At 46.2% G+C, this 17,602-nt stretch overlaps 3 protein-coding genes across 3 annotated transcripts; all 3 read right to left on the reverse strand.

The window, feature by feature from the left end:
• Positions 1-2,984: 2,984 nt before the first annotated feature.
• LOC123051567 (peroxidase 1) lies at positions 2,985-4,520 on the reverse strand. Its single transcript, XM_044474478.1, has 3 exons — positions 4,230-4,520; positions 3,959-4,135; positions 2,985-3,849 (listed from the first exon to the last, which is right to left on the reverse strand). The coding sequence occupies exons 1-3, from the start codon at positions 4,434-4,436 to the stop codon at positions 3,295-3,297; spliced, it is 939 nt and encodes a 312-aa protein (XP_044330413.1). The 5' UTR covers positions 4,437-4,520; the 3' UTR covers positions 2,985-3,294.
• A 5,487-nt stretch (positions 4,521-10,007) lies between these two features.
• LOC100192164 (peroxidase-like) lies at positions 10,008-11,426 on the reverse strand. The gene is made up of 3 exons (XM_044474477.1): positions 11,151-11,426; positions 10,858-11,034; positions 10,008-10,760 (listed from the first exon to the last, which is right to left on the reverse strand). Exons 1-3 carry the CDS (start codon positions 11,358-11,360, stop codon positions 10,203-10,205), a joined length of 945 nt encoding a protein of 314 aa, XP_044330412.1. The 5' UTR covers positions 11,361-11,426; the 3' UTR covers positions 10,008-10,202.
• Positions 11,427-14,975: 3,549 nt separating this feature from the next.
• LOC123048713 (heat shock 70 kDa protein BIP5-like) lies at positions 14,976-17,345 on the reverse strand. Its single transcript, XM_044471755.1, has 4 exons — positions 16,717-17,345; positions 16,051-16,666; positions 15,726-15,954; positions 14,976-15,629 (listed from the first exon to the last, which is right to left on the reverse strand). The coding sequence occupies exons 1-4, from the start codon at positions 17,329-17,331 to the stop codon at positions 15,173-15,175; spliced, it is 1,917 nt and encodes a 638-aa protein (XP_044327690.1). The 5' UTR covers positions 17,332-17,345; the 3' UTR covers positions 14,976-15,172.
• Positions 17,346-17,602: the final 257 nt, after the last annotated feature.

Genomic DNA, 17,602 nt, shown 5'->3' on the forward strand with positions numbered 1-17,602 from the left:
ATGTGAAACTTACGCGCAAAACCCAACACCGCTGGCGGTAAGGCCAGATCAACACCACGGAAATGGTTTTTTGGAGTTGGGTAATTGAGTACAGTATGTACGACAAATCTTCTCTTTTTTAATGGTGCTCGGCACCATGCTAAAGTCTTTTTTTTTAGGTTCGGCTTGCTAAAACCAATTCCCTGCTCTTGGTATACCTACTTGCATGATTACCAAAGAGACCACTTTCATACAGCTGCTCGTTGGCAGATTTGGACAAAAGGTATTACGGCAGTTCTTGCTTGTCCCAAGCAGCCAAGCTGGACATGTCGGCCAGTTTAATTTCTAGGACTATGTTCTCGATGGCAAGCTCTCGATGGTCCTCAAGCTTTGTTTTGCAACTAGACGTAATATATATAGCATAGAAATATGAGTAAATTTAATTTTCTCCCTGCCAGCTTTTACTCCATTTAGGAAAGGTTTTCTACTACCTTTGTAAACTTTTATAAGACGTTTTAGCACACTATTTTAGTGATTTATGAGGGGTCCTGAAACGTGGTGTGAAAAACAAAATGAAATACTATCTTTTATCGAAATCTGCCTAGTTAAGCTGAACAACTCAACTCAAAGAAAAAATCTGCTTAGTTGGATACAACTTCTTTTCGCACAATCGCCGGGTCTATGTAAAAGCTGGCGTGGGCCCTGAAACGTGGCGTGGTGTGGAAAACAAATCGTAATACTACCTTTTTTTTAAAATCATCTTCGTTGAGCTGAACAACTCAACTCCAAAAAAAAATCTGCTTAGTTGGATACAACTTTTTCGCACGGTCGTTGGGTCTATGTATGCATCCCTTTGTCTTGACGAGTTCATTTTTCACATCACGGAGCTACTTGTTCGTTTCTTTCACCTCATTTTTCTTCACAATATTTGCTTTCGGCTGCCGCATCATATTAGACATAATTGCATCGACGCTTTACCTGACAAAAGAACCACTCGAGGAGTTATGGTCCCTTGACACCCCAAGTATAGCTACGGAGGACAGAAGAGGCCTAATGATCATAGTGCGGCTCAAGCCTGCAACTCTGTGTAGCACAGCACCACTTTGGGGGACAAGACGTAGACTCCTCTTCGTACTCCTCCTGTTCTTTTTACCCTACGTATAACTATTTTCAGTTTTCCCGCATATCTTCAAAATCTATTTTGGCCTAGGTTACCCTCATCAACTTTCATAACCGCGCATGACCTCTCATAGTGCATTTACCTCCATGGGACAGTGAGGAAGGGCTGCAAGTGGGAAGAGAGAGGGCACTGAGGAGGGTGAGGAGACGTGATGAGGTAGGGTCGTGTTTCTAATTAGCAGGTGCTCCAGGATGCCTCAATGTTGTTCTAGTGAAAACAATGTAAATTGGGGTGGATATTTGTCGTTGATCTGACCGAGGTGCCATAATGCTAGCAAGCGTCACAATCGGCATTTGTAACAATGGGCGTATATGGCAGCGAAATAACAGGTTAACGTACACTTGCGAGAGTCAAACAACATTATTGTTTTGACCTTGTTCGGTAACTACTCCATAGTGTGGCCTAGCCCCTTTGAGGGACCTAGCTTTGATTACAATTTGTCTACACGATACAACTTCAATGCTGATCCTTCTTGTTCGACCGGGGTGATCCTAAACCCACTATCCGAATAGATGTGTGGAACTCAACATTCACGCGAGTTTGTTTTCAATAGAAACCTGAACCTCATAGATAACCTTCATGAGAGCGTGGAGCAAAATTGGACGATTTCTTTGCGTAATTCTTTTTTGTACGAAAAACTAGCTTTTACTAATTTTAAAATTTCATGTATTTCAAATCTAGCATTCATGACTATATAAATTCAACATATCTCAATATATTTGAAAACAAATATTTATGATCTCTAAAAATGGTTTACATGCAAAATCTTTTTTTATATAATTACTACAAATTTTAAAGGAGATCATTTTATATAATTACTACAAACTTTAAAAGAGACAAATCAATATCAAATATTTTAAAAAATATAATCAATAAGTGGAGTAAATAGCGAAAAAGCAAAAAGGAGGAGTAAAGAAAATTAAAATAAAAAAGACCTGATACTAGACCGGCCTAACTATGTAGGACAGAGGATTCTTGTGCAGTGCGGTTTGCAAGAAAAAATATTTGAGAGAGAAGGTTTGCAAAATTTGGGGAAACGTTGATACCGTGTGAGGGTAGGCTGACCACTCTGGGCCGAGTAATTCATATATATTTTACAAAAGTAGTCACTGGTTATCTATTAATAGATTTTAAATGAAACTAATTTTATTAATGGAGAGAATTTATAAATATAATGAAAATTCATGTAACTATAAATAAACTTTTACGGAATTTTAAAACATGGGCAACTCATATTTTAAAATGGCTCACTAAAGAGAGAAAATATTCATATACTCCCTCCTCGCAAAATTGTGGTGCATATATTTGTTTTCAAAATTCAAACTTGGACTGAGTTATAGGAAAATATGAACATTTACAATACCGGATACATACCATACAAAAATATATTTCATGACAAATCCTTTGGTGTGTAATTGTCGATAGTTTTATATGAATTTGGTCAATGTTTAAAAAGTTTGGCTCTTGATAAAACTTATCTGCATTATAATTTGGCAAGAAAGAAAGTATATTAATCTTTTCAAGACAGGTTTTCGTGTAATTTTGGAAAAATTTACATTTTTACCCTAACAAACAAAAAGGAAAAGGGAAAGTGGTGGGAGAAATTGAGAAGAACAGAGAAGAAAGAACACGGGAAAAATGAAAAAAAAAATTGCACCTATGGATCGGTCCAGCAGCAACAGAAGCGCTTCTATCTTCTGCAGTGGGTAATATATAGGAATAGGGGAGCGCAGAGCATACCATAGTTCACATTCTCGAGTTTTCTCCTAACGTTGAAAAAAAAGGTTTCTCCTTAAATAATCGAGCACGGCTACCTAATGCCAAATTTCGAAAGAGAAGTGTATATCTTCACTATGTATACAAGTGTTACGACGTCATGCCAAATGTAAAAGGAGTATCTCATTATATATGTATACACGTATAACTAGGATTAATAGTAATTCTCCATGCCTTTGCATGAGAAAGTGGGAATTCGATCGTTACATGTATATGTGTAGATGCATGCATGATTTGCTGCTGCTCGTACATAAAATACACGTTTTCTAGAGCTGGTATTTATATTGGCCACTGGTTCTGTGGCCTTATTCATTCACGTGTCGTGCTGGCTCGTAGGCAGTGCGTAACTCGTCTGTCAATCACGAGTTCACCCTGGAGCAGCTGAGCCTGATCTGCCCCTGCGTCCCCGTCTTGGGTGCGATGTTGCCCATCTTGATCATGGCCGTCGTGAAGGCGCTGCTGAACGCCGCCGGGTTGGACGCGAAGTTCCGGACGGTGTTGTCGGTGGTGTCGTTGTTGAAGAGCACCTGGTCAGAATGCAGGAGCCCCTTCTGTGACATGAGGTTGGTGTAGTAGACGTTGTCGAACGTGTTGGCCGTCGTCGTGTCCAGGTTCGCCAGGTTGTTGTCGCCGTTGGACCGGGGGCAGTTGGGCCGGAGAGATGTGGCGAAGGTCGTGTCGATGTTAGTCTCATTGTAGATCCTGTCCTTGAAGGTCCCGCACTGCGCCTGGCCGATGGTGTGCGCGCCCGAGAGAGCCACCATGTCGACCGTTGTCAGGTTCTTCTTGCGGAACGCGTCCTCAAGATCTGTCCGGCTAGATGTAGGGCCTGGGAGGTCGCTGTTTGCCTCCGGCACGTTTGCATCTAGGGAATCTCTTCTCCCCAGAGGGACTGTCCATGACGGCCCTCCAAGCTGCGCGCGAAGGGTACGAAACAAAAAAGCAAACAAACGGTTAACGATATGGCCTAAGAGATGCCGAGCATCCAGCCAGTGATGTAACATGATCGTATGATGATCTTACGGCGACGACGGAGTCACGGGCGGCGACGGTGAGGATGTCGGCGCAGGAGACGGTCTGGCTGCAGATGGCCTCGATCTGCGTCTTGATGCTGTCGATGACTTCGAAGCCCCGCAGCGACCCGTTGTTGGGGAGAGCGTTTTGTTCCATGCCAGACAGTAGAACAGACGCGTCACAGCCCTGCACATCACATACGTATAGTGTTTATTGCAAGCAAAAGCAAAACAAAACAGTGTATGTAACGGCTATCAGGCTATGCATGTGGCCCACTTACTTGGACGAAGCAGTCGTGGAAGTGCAGCCGGAGCAGCGACGCGCCCATGCGGGTGTCGCTGCTCACGGCGGCCATGACGCCGCTCTTGATGGTGGCCAGGGCCCTGGGGCATGACGTGTCGTAGAACGTCGGCGACAGCTGCGCCGACGCCACCGTGGCCAGAGCCACTAGCACCACAAGAGAAAGGCAAGAGGCGGAGGCGGCCATGGTTAGTAGCTAGGTGCAAGAGCAAAGCTACGCCAGCTTACTAGCTACCTGCACTTCTTAGTTCTTACTGGTGGAGTGGTGGTGGCTTAGTGGCTTGTGCAAGAGAGTGGTGCATAGCATGCATATTTATAGCCAAAGATTTAGCTCACGTGCACCTTCAGATCGCTCCCAGTCTCCGACTAGCGATAGCTCATCCAAAATTTAGGTCACATTAGTCCAACGTTAGTCTCTGACTCCCGTTCGATCCATCGGGTATACTGCGAGCTTCCAGCTTGAGCGATTTCTCTTGGCGTATTCGTGGCAGCTTCCAGCTTGAGCCGCTACCGCCAACACCAACACCTGCATTTTCCTTGCAACAGGGCCAACTTGAGCGATCTCTCTTGGCGTTTATCACGCAAAAATCGGCAAAACATTGAACGATCTCTCTTTTTTCATCACCTCCATGCTAGCGGACGCCTGGAGCCATGTGTGCGCGCACACCAACCTTTTGGCCTTACGTGCGAATAGTAGTGTGGGGAGTCAGCGTTATTCCAAGGCGATTCACTTCGTTTTGACCGGTGCGCAGTCATCTTGCGCTCCCGTCGCCTTCGGCCAACACGGACAATTCAGCAGCTGGGTCACGACCTTCAAGTAGCTATCTGTTCTCTAACACCAGGTGACCATACATGGATCAATCAAGGCTAGGCTTAGCAATAACATCAAGTGCAATGATGGAGCAGACGAATATAACATCGACTGAGACTTGGTTAAGTACCAGTCGCGTGAGATTTACCAATCCCATAGCAATAAACAAATCATCCATCGGTAGTTCAATCCAAACGCTGGGAAGGCGTGGCCAAGGCGCCATGGGTTGTATAGCATAACATACCCCAGGTGAGGCTAGGTTTTTGGATCGGGTTCGCAAAAGCCCAACCTAAAAATGCCAAGCCAGGGCTTAGCCCGGTGTTGTCTTATCACAAAGAAAGGCTATTTTTTATTTTAAATAATTGGTCCCAGGAAGGAAAAATGAATAACTATACCTTTTAAGCATATTTTAGGAAAGATCTAAAAAACAATCATTTCATAGCCTTTTCCGAGCTTCTGAGAGGAAAGTGAGGCCAAGCCGGTTCGACTGCCGGGTTGCTCACGCCTAAGTCTATCTACTTGTAGTTGAGTATTTTATACAACCATCAACTTTGTTTTGGTCTAACTTAACCTTCTAACTCTTAGAACAATGACGACATCTTGTAGCGCAAAGAGGAAGGTCGATGTAACGACGGTGCTGGCCTCCCAAAAGCACATGATATTGAGGAAGGGCCGCAAGTGACAGGGGAGATGCCGACGGAGGGTGAGGAGACGAGACAGGTAGGGTCTTGCTTCATACCATGTGCTCTACGATGCCTCGGTGTTGTAGTAGTGAAAAACAACATAAATTAAGGGTGGATTGCCGTCACTGATCTAGACAACGTGCTGCAATGTTAGCAACCATAATCGACAATTGTAAGAATGGGCGTATATGATAGTCGTGCAATGGGTCGACGCATACATGCGAGAGTGGGATAACGATGTTTATTAACTAGGTACGTGCACAACAGCAAAATGGGTGTGTCGTTGACCCTTGATGAGTGTAACCTCCGGTATAGATTGAGATTGTCAACCCAGAACCATGTCGCCAGACGATCGGTCAACTTGATACGAATTCCATGGTGGTCCTTGTCTGAATCAACCGATGGAAGAAAATAAACTGAACCCCACTCTCCGAATGGAAGCCCGAAGCTCAACCTTCACCGAGTCTGTTTTTAATTGGAAGCCTTAATCTTGAAGAGAACCTTTGTTTTCCTAGTACAAAACTCTTCATGAGTTTTTGTATTCGCGTCCCAAAGAGGGAACCTCGCACTGCAAAGATAACCAATTCTTCATGATTCCTTTACGGGTGGAAGAAACCCAAACAGATTTGATGAAATAATAATTATTTTTAAATCTAGGTAGCAATCGCCATAAACAATTTTTTAGCTCATGTACTGTTCCTCAATCTACAATGTTTCTTGAAATCTTTACGGCCACAACAAAATCATCATCCCATCTAGTTAATGATGATGCATTAACCTTTTTTTGCGAAAAATGATGCATTAACCTTGACCCATATGAAGAAATATTTCAACATCGAATAAACTCAGTTGTTATGTAGGTGTGTTACACATTCTGTCACATGTCACTGACGGAGAAACTAGATTTTTTCACTGAAAAATTTTCAGTTCGTGTATACTAAATAAATGTCCATGCTACTAGTGAGTTTTTTTGGTAGAATTGGACAGTTTCATGTGTAATTTTTTCATATGCAAAACTATCTTTTAACTAATTTTGAAACGTTCATGTACTTCAAAACAACGTTCAGGACTATAAAAAAAGTCCACCTCTCTGAAGAAACTGATTATGTATTTTAGAATAAAATATTCATGTGTTTGACAAAAAATATTTACAACTTCTAAGATTTTTTTTCACATTCGCACAAATATTTATATAAAACTATCTGAATTTTAAATGAAATTAGTTAAATAATAATGTTAAATATAGCAATTAAAATAAAAATGAAACAGAAGCAATATGTAATATTTTTGTGAAAAATCAAATAATAAGTGAAGTAATAGTGACAAAACAAATAATGATGAATAATGTTGGTTAAATAATTTATTTGCTTAGTCAATTTTTAGAAAGTTTGACTAATGAAAAAACTTACATACACTATAATTTGGATAGGTGAAAGTATGTCAAAAAAAGTTGGCGAGCTTCTTTAAAAAAACTTTCAAAAATACACTAGAATTTATTTTTCTAAATAATTTACTAAGCTTCTTTTCGAAGAGGTCTTCGATATTTTTGTATTCCTTGTTGGTGAGCTTGCGATGACGAATCGGAATCCTGAGGTACTTGAACGGTAGGAATCCCACTTCACAACCAAAGGGTTGCATGTATTGACTCACCTCCTCTTTCGCCAAATGATCATTTTTTTCATATTATCATTGTTTTCATGAAGTTGTATGATCAAATATGTGTTTACAAAAACATGGTTATGTATTTTAGAATAAAAATATATTCACGTACTCCCTCCATGCTAAATTCAATGCATATAATTTGTTTTCAAAAGTCAACCTTTGGAAACTTTGACATACTTTATAGAAAATGTATGAATATTTACAATGCTGAATATCTACCATATTAGGAATATATTTCATGATAAATCTCGGGTAATGTTATCCAGCGAACGTTCGCCGGGAGTGTACGGCAAAACCAAACGGCAATTTATGTGTTGGGAGCATGGCAATCCTTTCAAACAAACACGGCAATTTCACATCAAAATCCTCTATTTGCCACAAGTTGCCATGTGTTTGTGAAGCAATTGCCATTTTCTTCCGAATAATTTCCTAAATCCTCAGGGTGGTGCCTGATCAGGTGGCTCCCCAGAACCGCGGCCCCATAGGCGACGGCCTTGGTAGGGTTGATCCCGTCGACGTTGACGGGCTCCTTACCGTCGAAGTAGTTCTTGACAAAGCTGCTGCACCATGGGGATCCTGCTGCCACCGCCCACGAGGACGACATCGTGGATGTCTCCCTTCTCCAGCTCGGCGTCCGTCAGGGCTTTCTTCAACGGAGCCATCGTCTTCTAGAAGCGGTCTTTGTTGAGCTCCTCGAACAACGCCCTGGTGAGCGTCTCCGAGAGGTGGACATCGTTCAACAGGCCCTTGACCTCCACGCCCACCTGGTGCTGGTCATGGTCGCTCAGCGCCCGTTTGGCGCGCTCACATTCCAGCAGCAGCCTCTGCATCGCGTGGCCGTCACCGGTGATGTCCCGACCCGTGCTTCCCACTACTAGGAAAGAGCTTATAGATAGAGAAATAGCAGTAGCGCGGGTAAAAACAGTGTGCTACTACTAAAAAATAGTAGTAGTGCGGGTCTACCATTCCTGCGCTACTACTAAATATCCCCCAGGACAGCTTATAGTAGTAGCGAGGGGTATAAAAGCCGCACTACTACTATTTTCTAGTAGTAGCGCGGGCTGCAATTCCCACGCCACTACTATAAATTGACGGGATTAGCTAATGTACCCCACTTTAGCAGCAGCGAAGCACCCGTGGCCCGCGCTACAACTAGTGGCACCGCACCGCACTGCAACCTATGCGTGGGTTATCTCCCCTGTCCCTTGCCCCTCCCCCTCTGCCGCCCCTCCCCCAACCAATCTTGCCCACACCGCAGATGCCTCCTCCGCCCCCAAACGACGGTGACAGGGATGCCGGCGCCCTAACCCGCGCCTCCTTCCACCTCTCCCAACTCGTCTTCTCGCCGGCCGCTTTTAAGGAGCCTCCTTTCACGCGCCACTAGTAGCCAATTTACCCGCGCCACTAGTAGCAAATTTACCTGCGCTACTAGTAGCCTTTTTCCTAGTAGTGTCCGCTGGATCAGCTCAACAAAGTAACCCGCGAGTTGCCGGTCGAAGTCGTCACCACTGAGGTGCACGTCGCTGCGGGTCATTAGGACATCCAACATGCCCTCCTTGAGGCTGAGCACACTGACGTCGAGAGTGCTGCCGCCGACATTATCATTTGTCTCATGAAGTTGTATGATCAAATATGTGTTTACAAAAAAAATGATTATGTATTTTAGAATAAAAATATATTCACGTACTCCCTTCATGCTAAATTCAGTGCATATAATTCGTTTACGAAAGTCAATCTTTGGAAACTTTGACATAGTTTATAGAAAATGTATGAATATTTACAATGATGCATGTATACCATATTAAGAATATATTTGATGATAAATCTCGGGTAATGTTATCCAGCGAACATTCGCTGGAAATGTATGGCAAAACCAAATGACAAGTTATGTGTTGGGAGCATAGCAATCCATTCAAACAAAAACACGGCAATTTCTCAGCAAAATCCTCTATTTGCCACAAGTTGCCATGTGTTTGAAGAAATTGCCATTTTCTTTCGAATAATTTCCTATGGAAAACATTCGCAATTGCCATGCCCCACAGCAAAACGTTCACTGGCTATTCGTGTCCTAAATCTAATGGTCTTGATCTGGTATTATTATTGTCGCTAAAATAATTTATGTGCTTAGTAATTTTTTATAAAGTTTGACTACTAAAAAAACTTATATACAATATAATTTGGATAAGTGAAAGTATGCCAAAATAAATAAATTCATGCATGCATTTGAGAAAATTTGTCATGTGTGCTATATTATATGCTCTTGTTATCTCTTAGAGAATTCGTACATATTTCCTCCTAAAAAGTGAAAAATGGGAAAAGTGATTTCTTTTATGAGAATTAAGAGAAACAGGGGAAAATAAAAAAAGAGGGGGGGGGGGGGTGTCACGCCTATTGGACCGGGCAGCAGCTGCGAAGATATGTTATACGCAGTGGGTGGTATATAGGATTCGGGGAGCGCAGCACATATGCACGATTTCGTGTAATTTTCTCCTAACGTTGAAAATAAGTATTCTCGTACAATAATCGAGCACGGCCACTTCACGCCCAATTTCACAAGAGGAGTTTACATCTTCATTCCGTGTACGAGTGTAATAAGGTAGGATTGATAGTAATTCTCCTTGCCTTTTGCATGAGAAATTGAGGATTCAACCGTCGTTACATACGTTGATGCATGCATGATTTGCTGCTGCACATGCTTTGAAACTACACGATTCAAGTGCTGGTATGATAAGTGGTACTGGCCACTGTTTTTGTGGCCTTATTCATTCACGTGTCGTGCTGCCGACGCATACGTCCATCACGAGTTCACCTTGGAGCAGCTGAGCCTGATCTGGCCCTGCGTCCCGGTGAGCGGCGCGATGTTTCCCATCTTAATCATGGCCGTCGTGAAGGCGCTGCTGAAGGCCGCGGCGTTGGACGCGAAGTTGCGGACGGTGTTGTCGGTGGTGTCGTTATTGAAGAGCACCTGGTCCGAGTGCAGGAGCCCTTTCTGTGACAGGAGGTTGGTGTAGTAGGCGTTGTCGAACGCGTTGGGCGTCGTTGTGTCCAGGTTCGCCAGGTTGCTGTTGCCGCCGGACTGGGGGCAGTTGGCCTTGAGAGACGTGGCGAAGGCAGTGTTGATGTTGGTGTCACCGCCGTAGATCCGATTCCGGAAGTTGGAGCACTGGGCCTTCCCGATGGTGTGCGCGCCTGAGAGCGCGACCATGTCGACCGTGTTAAGGTTCTTCTTGAGGAACGCAGCCTCGAGCTGTGACCGGCTAGAGCCTGGGCCAGGGAGGTCACTGTTCGCCAGCGAGGCGCTTGCGGTGGTGGAGTCCCGTCTCCCGAGTGGAACAGTCCATGACGGCCCTCCAAGCTGCATGCGGACCAAGCAAGAAATTGAGCACTGGAGTACTAGCTTTACGTAGCATCGATTATATATGAAACTGAATATAGTACTAAGATGTTCTTACGGCAACAACGGAGTCGCGGGCGGCGACGGTGAGGATGTCGGCGCAGGAGACGGTCTGCTTGCATATACTCTCCAGCTGGGTCTTGATGCTGTCGATGACGCTGAAGCCCCTCAGCGACCCCACGTTCGGACCCGCGTTTTGTTCCATGCCAGACAGCAGAACAGATGCATCACAGCCCTGTAGCCAACATAAACATATTAGTTCACGGTACAATTTTTGTTAAATCCGGAAATCCGGGCAGTTCAAGAAAGTTAGTTAAGGAAAAAAGAGCCGATATATTATGTGAAACTTGCTTGGACAAAGCAGTCGTGGAAGTGCAGCCTGAGCAGGGAGGCACCCATGCGGGGGTCGCTGCTCACGGCGGCCGCCACGCCGCTCTTGATGGTGGCCAGAGCCCTGGGGCACGACGTGTCGTAGAACGTCGATGACAGCTGCCCCGACGCCGCCGTGGCCAGAGCCACGAGCACCACCAGAGAAATGCAAGAAGCAGAACCCATGGCCATGGTAAGCTACAAGTCCAGAGCTATCCGTGCTACCTGCACTTGTTATCTGGCTGTGGTTGTGGCTTGCAAGATAATGCAGTATTTCATGCATATTTATAGGGAAAATTTTAGCTCACGTGCAGCTGCACATCAGTCCCCGTCTCCCAGTTGGGAGAAAGCATCCAAATTTTATGTCTGATTAGTCTAGCAAGCATCCAAAACAGATGGTCGATTGGTCTATGATGGCTGACGATCGACGTCGACCCGGCATCCACGATCTGCCCAGCCCCGTCGTGTGGCCAGCTAGATGTTGGATAGGGGATACGTATACGGACAAAGCCGCCGATTTTTTAGAAGGGTCAGAGTGCTTAAATCGCTACGGCCAACACCAGCCCTGCATTTTTTTTCCGGCAATAGGGCTTATCATGTATTCGAATAATTTCCCGTGATCTGCCTTGGCCTTATCATGTATCCGTTAGGTGCCCGTGGGAGAGAGGAACGTATGTCTGCGAATCAATAATGGCATACAGCATCTCATAATAATGTTCATTGTTTTTTGATATAGCTTACCACTCTTGCCAAGTGGTTCATCTCATAATAATGGAGTAATATATTCTTCATCATTTTTTTAGGTATAGCTGTGGTCGTGAACCTGCTTTGAGGGAATATAAGATTGTTAGGCTTTTCAATTGTAAATAAACTTAACATGCTTTTTTTGTCAAGCGACTCCGGGCCGGCAAAACAAGTGTTATTGCGTCATAGCCTCATAGCCCGGCTACATGAGCATTTCGTCCTACGGTCAGGCCTAGCTGAAGAGCAACATATGTTTTATAAGAGGTTTTGAATCATCGATCACGTCAAAAGAATAACCTTACAGGAGAGGATACCATCGCCTTTAAATTCATGATGTGTCTCCTCTCCCGCAGCTAACGTGGGGGTAATTAAACCCCAACACAAATTTCACTTTGCACCGTAAAAGAGCTAACCTGCACTCTACTACCGGAGTAAACAGGCGCATACGTCCACATGCACCATACATAGGTTCATCTCCAACTACATGGAACGAGCTCCATGGATGCTATTGCACATGGTGATACAGCCCGAGCCTGGAGCTACGCATGGACGCGCCATTTGGTCTAACTAATACTCACTTCGTCCCAAAATAAGTGTCTCAACTTTACACTATTATAGTATAAAGTTTTACTATGTTTGAGACATTTATTTTGAGACGGAGTGAGTAGTAGGGAGTCCGCTTCTGTCCAAGTTAATTCAGCCTCGCTTTGACCACAGCGCATCATCTTGCACACAGGTTGTGTTCGATGAAAGTGACACGATGCAATTCAGCAGTGCCAGTTTCTTTCATGCTCTAGAGGTACTTGGTTCAGACGCAGGCCTGCGAGGAAATAGTTTGGGCCAAATCATCCTCTAGCCGCACGCCATTTGGGCTTCTTCCGTTCGCTCGGTGTTGTTGTTGGGTGCATCTAAATGTCGCCTACTACATGCGACTCACCTCCAGCATTCTATATGGGCCGGCCCAGCAGCATGAGGCCTTGAGGCATGCCTAGTTCGAGCGCACAAGTCTCACGATCGCTTTCGCTCAAGAACAAACGAGCAGCACGTTAAGTCACAATAAAAAATCTTGCAATTTTTATCTAAATAACTTAAGGCACAATTTTATTTCTATTTTTCTGTCTTTTCTTCAAACAAAATACAACACAGATGTTCACATATTATTTCGGTACTTTTAGAAATGCCATTCTGACCAGGCGCTAGACTTCTACAAAGTGGAGAGTAGTGCCAAGTGCTGGAGGAAGAAGGAAGAGAAGGGGGGAATCGGAGTGAAGGAGGCAGGTCCCGGTAAGTGCGGTTGAGTAAATGAAAAACTGACCAAAAGTGGTTGGCGGGTTCCGGCCACTTTCCTCGCATATTACAAATACGGGCAGTTTTGCAGGCACAATACATATGATATACAAGGACGTGGGCCAGCACTAACACGAATCGCGGAGTAAACGGCCGGTCTAGGATCTACCGGTACATGACGGAACCGCACAATATGACTTTGCAGGCATATCATGTACTCGATAATTTTACGTGGTCTGCCTTGGCCTTATCATGTATCCGTTAAGTGCCTCTGGGAGAGAGAAACATATATCTGCGAATCAGTAATGGCATACAACATCTCATAATAATGTTCATTGTTTTATTTTGATATAGCTTACCACTCTTGCCAAGTGGTTCACCACGTAATAATGGAGTAATATATTCTTCATAATTGTTTTTTAGGTACAGGTGTGGTCGTGAACCTGCTTTGAGAGAATATAAGATTGTTAGGGTTTTCAATTGTAAATAAACTTAACATGCTTTTTTGTCAAGCGACCCCGGACCGGCAAACCTGTGTTATGCGTTCTAGGCTCATAGCCCCGCTACACGAGCATTTCGTCCTACTATCATGCCTAACTAAAGAGCAACACATGTTTAAGAGGTTTTGAATCATCACGTCAAAAGAATAACCTTACGGGAGAGGATACCTTCGCCTTTAAATTCATGATGTGTCTCCTCTCCCGCAACTAACATGGGGGTAATTAAACCCAACACAAATTTCACTTTGCACCACAAAAGAGCTAACATGTACTCTACTACGGGAGTAAACAGGAACACACGTCCACACGCACGATCCATACATTGGTTCATCTCCAATTGGATGGAACGAGCTCCATGCATGCTATTGCAAATGGCGATACAGCCCGGAGCTATGCATGGACGCACCGTTTCACCTAACTAACGTAGGGAGTCCGCTTCTATTCAAAGCAATTCAGCCTCAATTTGACCACGGCGTCGTCATCTTGCGCACAGTCGTGTTTCGATGAAAGTGACACGATTCCATTCAGCAGTGAGACAGTTTCTTTCATGCTCTGTATTGCAGTAGAGGGGCACTCAGTTCGACGCATGCCTGCGACGAAACAGTTTGGGCCAAATCATTCTCTAGCCGCACTTGGGCTTCTTCCGTCTGCTGGGTGTTGTTGTTGGGTGCGTCCAAATGTCGCCTACTAACATGCGACTCGCCTCTAGCGTTCTACACGGGGCGGCCCCAAGAGCATGAGGCCTTGAGGCGTGTGTAGTTCCAGCGCACAAGCCTTACGTTCGCTTTCCCTAAAAAAACAAACGAAAAGTCACAATAAAAAAAGTCCCATCAAAACAAAACAAAAAGTCACAATAAAAAAGTTACAATTTTTATAAAAAAAAACTTAAGGCACAATATTATTTCTATTTTTCTGTGTTTTCTCAAACAAAATGCAACACAGATGCTCGCATGTTATTTCTGTACTTTTAGAAATGCCATTCTGACCAGGCGCAAGTGCTGCGAGCCTTCTACCAAGTGGAGTGTAGTGCCAAGTGTGAGAGCATAATGTTTTTATTGCATAGTAATTTTAATCTCCTAGGTCTACTGGTCCATTCTGACGAACGAACAAGTGACTACAATTCTACTTTTGATCAATGAAATGCATGCATGTCTGCCGTTTCATCGCGTTGACCCTTTTATCTGGAATGTCGGGTATAATCTTTTTCAATTGTATCGCGTTGACCCTTTTATTGAAAAAAGAGAGTATGAGACATGGCAACCAATTGCAATCACGATTAAACTGTAATAATAAAATAAAGACAATAACTTTAGAAACACTATGTTTAATGCCTCTATCATGTAAAATTGACATTGTGATTGTTTTGTGGCTATGTGTGGGTATTTAGCTAGTACTGCCTCTAAGCAATGAATTGATTAATTAATCAATTAATGCTAACAATTGTTATTTTCAGGGTCATTGCCATCCAACGACCTAAAGCTCATCCTCGTAGTCATCGAGGTCATCTCCCAACCTTGTTTGCATGGCCGAGATGACGGGGTCGCACACGCCCTGCAACTCACTGAGCTTCTTCTCATAGTCGCCCTCCTCGGCGGTGTATGTGTTTCCGTCGAGCCACTTGCTCACCGCCATCACCTCACCCTCCACCTCCCCCCTCTTCTTCTCCTCCAGCTCCATGCCACCAGCGGCGACAAGGGTCTCCTTGATGCTGTGCACGTAGGCCTCCAGCCTAGCTTTGCCGTCCCTGGCGAACTCGTCCATTTCACGCATCATAGCGTCGAACTCTTCCTGACTCATCCGGCGATGATGATAACCATAGCTGGTCTTGGCCGTCTTGCCGGAGGCCTTGTCCGTCGCCCCGGCATGGATCGTGCCCGCCTCGTCCACCTGGATGGTCACCTCGATATCCCGCCTTCCCCAGTTCCATATACTGCGCCCATCATGAATAATTCGCGTTACAAATAGGCAATATGTATGTGTGATCTCGGAGTAGGATGTAGGATCAGTATGTCAATAGTTAGCTAACCTTGCAGGTGGGATTTCAGAGAGGTCAAGCTGGCAGAGGAGTCTGTTATCCTTGACCTCGCTTCTGTCGCCCTCATACACCTTGATTGCAACGGTGGTCCGCTTGTTCCAATAAGTGGTGATGACATCCATCCCCTTCGCCGGGTAGCCGGCATCCCTCCGGATCAGCTTCACCATTGCCCCGTCGGCGGCTTCGATGCCAATAGCGGGCTGCGGCACGTCAACTATCCCTGCATATAAATTTTGTTTTTTTGTATTAGTTGAGTCTTAACCGCATCGTCATAAAAATCTTGTCAAGGTGAGGGAGGCAGAACAAGTTACTGTACCCCAAAACACCTTGTCGTCGTCGTCATGGTGTCCAGCCAGATAGCTCCCCTGAACGGCGGCCCCGTAGGCGACGGCCTCGTCAGGGTTGATCCCGTCGACGTTGACGGGCTCCTTGCCGTCGAAGTAGTCCTTGACAAGCTGCTGCACCATGGGGATCCTGCTGCTGCCGCCCACGAGGACGACATCGTGGATGTCTCGCTTCTCCAGCTCGGCGTCCGCCAGGGCCTTCTTCAACGGGGCCATCGTCTTCAAGAAGAGGTCTTGGTTGAGCTCCTCGAACAGCTCCCTCGTGAGCGTTTCCGACAGGTCCACGCCGTCCAACAGCGCCTTGAGCTCCACGAGCACATGGTGCTGATCGCTCAGCGCCCGTTTGGCGCGCTCGCACTCCCGCAGCAGCCTCTGCATCGCGCTGCCGTCGCCGGTGACGTCCCAGCCGTGCTTGCGCTGGACCAGCTCGACGAAGTAGTCCGCGAGTCGGCGGTCGAAGTCGTCGCCGCCGAGGTGGGCGTCGCTGCGGCTCGCCATGGTCTCGAACACGCCTTCATCGAGGTGAGCACGGCGACGTCGAGCGTGCTGCCGCCGAGGTCGAACACCAGCATGTTCCTCGCGTCGCCCCTATGCTTGTCGAGGCCGTAGGCGATGGCGGCGGTGACGGGCTCCCTTACCAAGCGGAGGGCGTCGAGGCCGGCGAGAATGCCGGCCTCCTTGGTAGCATACAGCTGCGCGTCGGTGTAGTGGGCGGGGACGGTGAGCACCGCCCGTGTGACCTTCCTGCCCAGGTGGGCCGCCGCCCTGTCCATCATGTCTGCGAACACCGCGGCCGTGATCTCCTCGGGTCTGAGCGTCCGCACGTCGTCCACCCTGACGTACGGCATCCCTTCCCGGTCGACGACGGCGTACGGCAAGGTCTCCACGTCCCGCTGCAGGTCGGCGTCGCTGAACCGCCGTCCCAGGAGTCGCTTGGCGCCATAGATGGTGCGGTTCGGGTTGGCGGCGTACTGGTTCCTGGCGGCCTCGCCGACGAGCCTCTCGCCGTCGTCGGTGAAGGCGACCCACCCGGGGGTGACGCGGTTGCCCTGGTCGTCGGGGACGATCTTTATGGAGCCGTCCCGGTGTACGGCGGCAATGCACGAGTGGGTTGCGCCGAGTGCGATGCCGAGCACCTCGTCGCCAGTCTCGCCGGACCGGCGCGGGCTCTCTGGGACGAGGAAGCTCGACGCCGTGAGGGGTAGGAAGAGGAACCCGAGGACGAGCAGTGCCTCCGCAGCACGACGAGCCATGGACTTGGCCCAGATCGATTTGGAGGACAGCTCTAGGGCACGCCTCGTCTGTGACGATATTTACGTGGCAGGAGACACGTCCCAAGGCGCCACGGAGAAGTGTTCGGTGTTCACTCCAACCAGACGATGACACATGGCGCCTATGACGCAAGAACCCGATTAAAATTGATTTTTTTTTGCGGGAATTAAAATTGAATTTGGTTTGGTTACTACAATAGGTATTTCCACTAACCTGAAATCGTACAAATATAGGCGAGCTGAATCATCGTGG

Source organism: Triticum aestivum, chromosome 2D, assembly GCF_018294505.1.
Source record: "Triticum aestivum cultivar Chinese Spring chromosome 2D, IWGSC CS RefSeq v2.1, whole genome shotgun sequence".
In the NCBI taxonomy this organism is placed as follows: Eukaryota; Viridiplantae; Streptophyta; class Magnoliopsida; order Poales; family Poaceae; genus Triticum; species Triticum aestivum.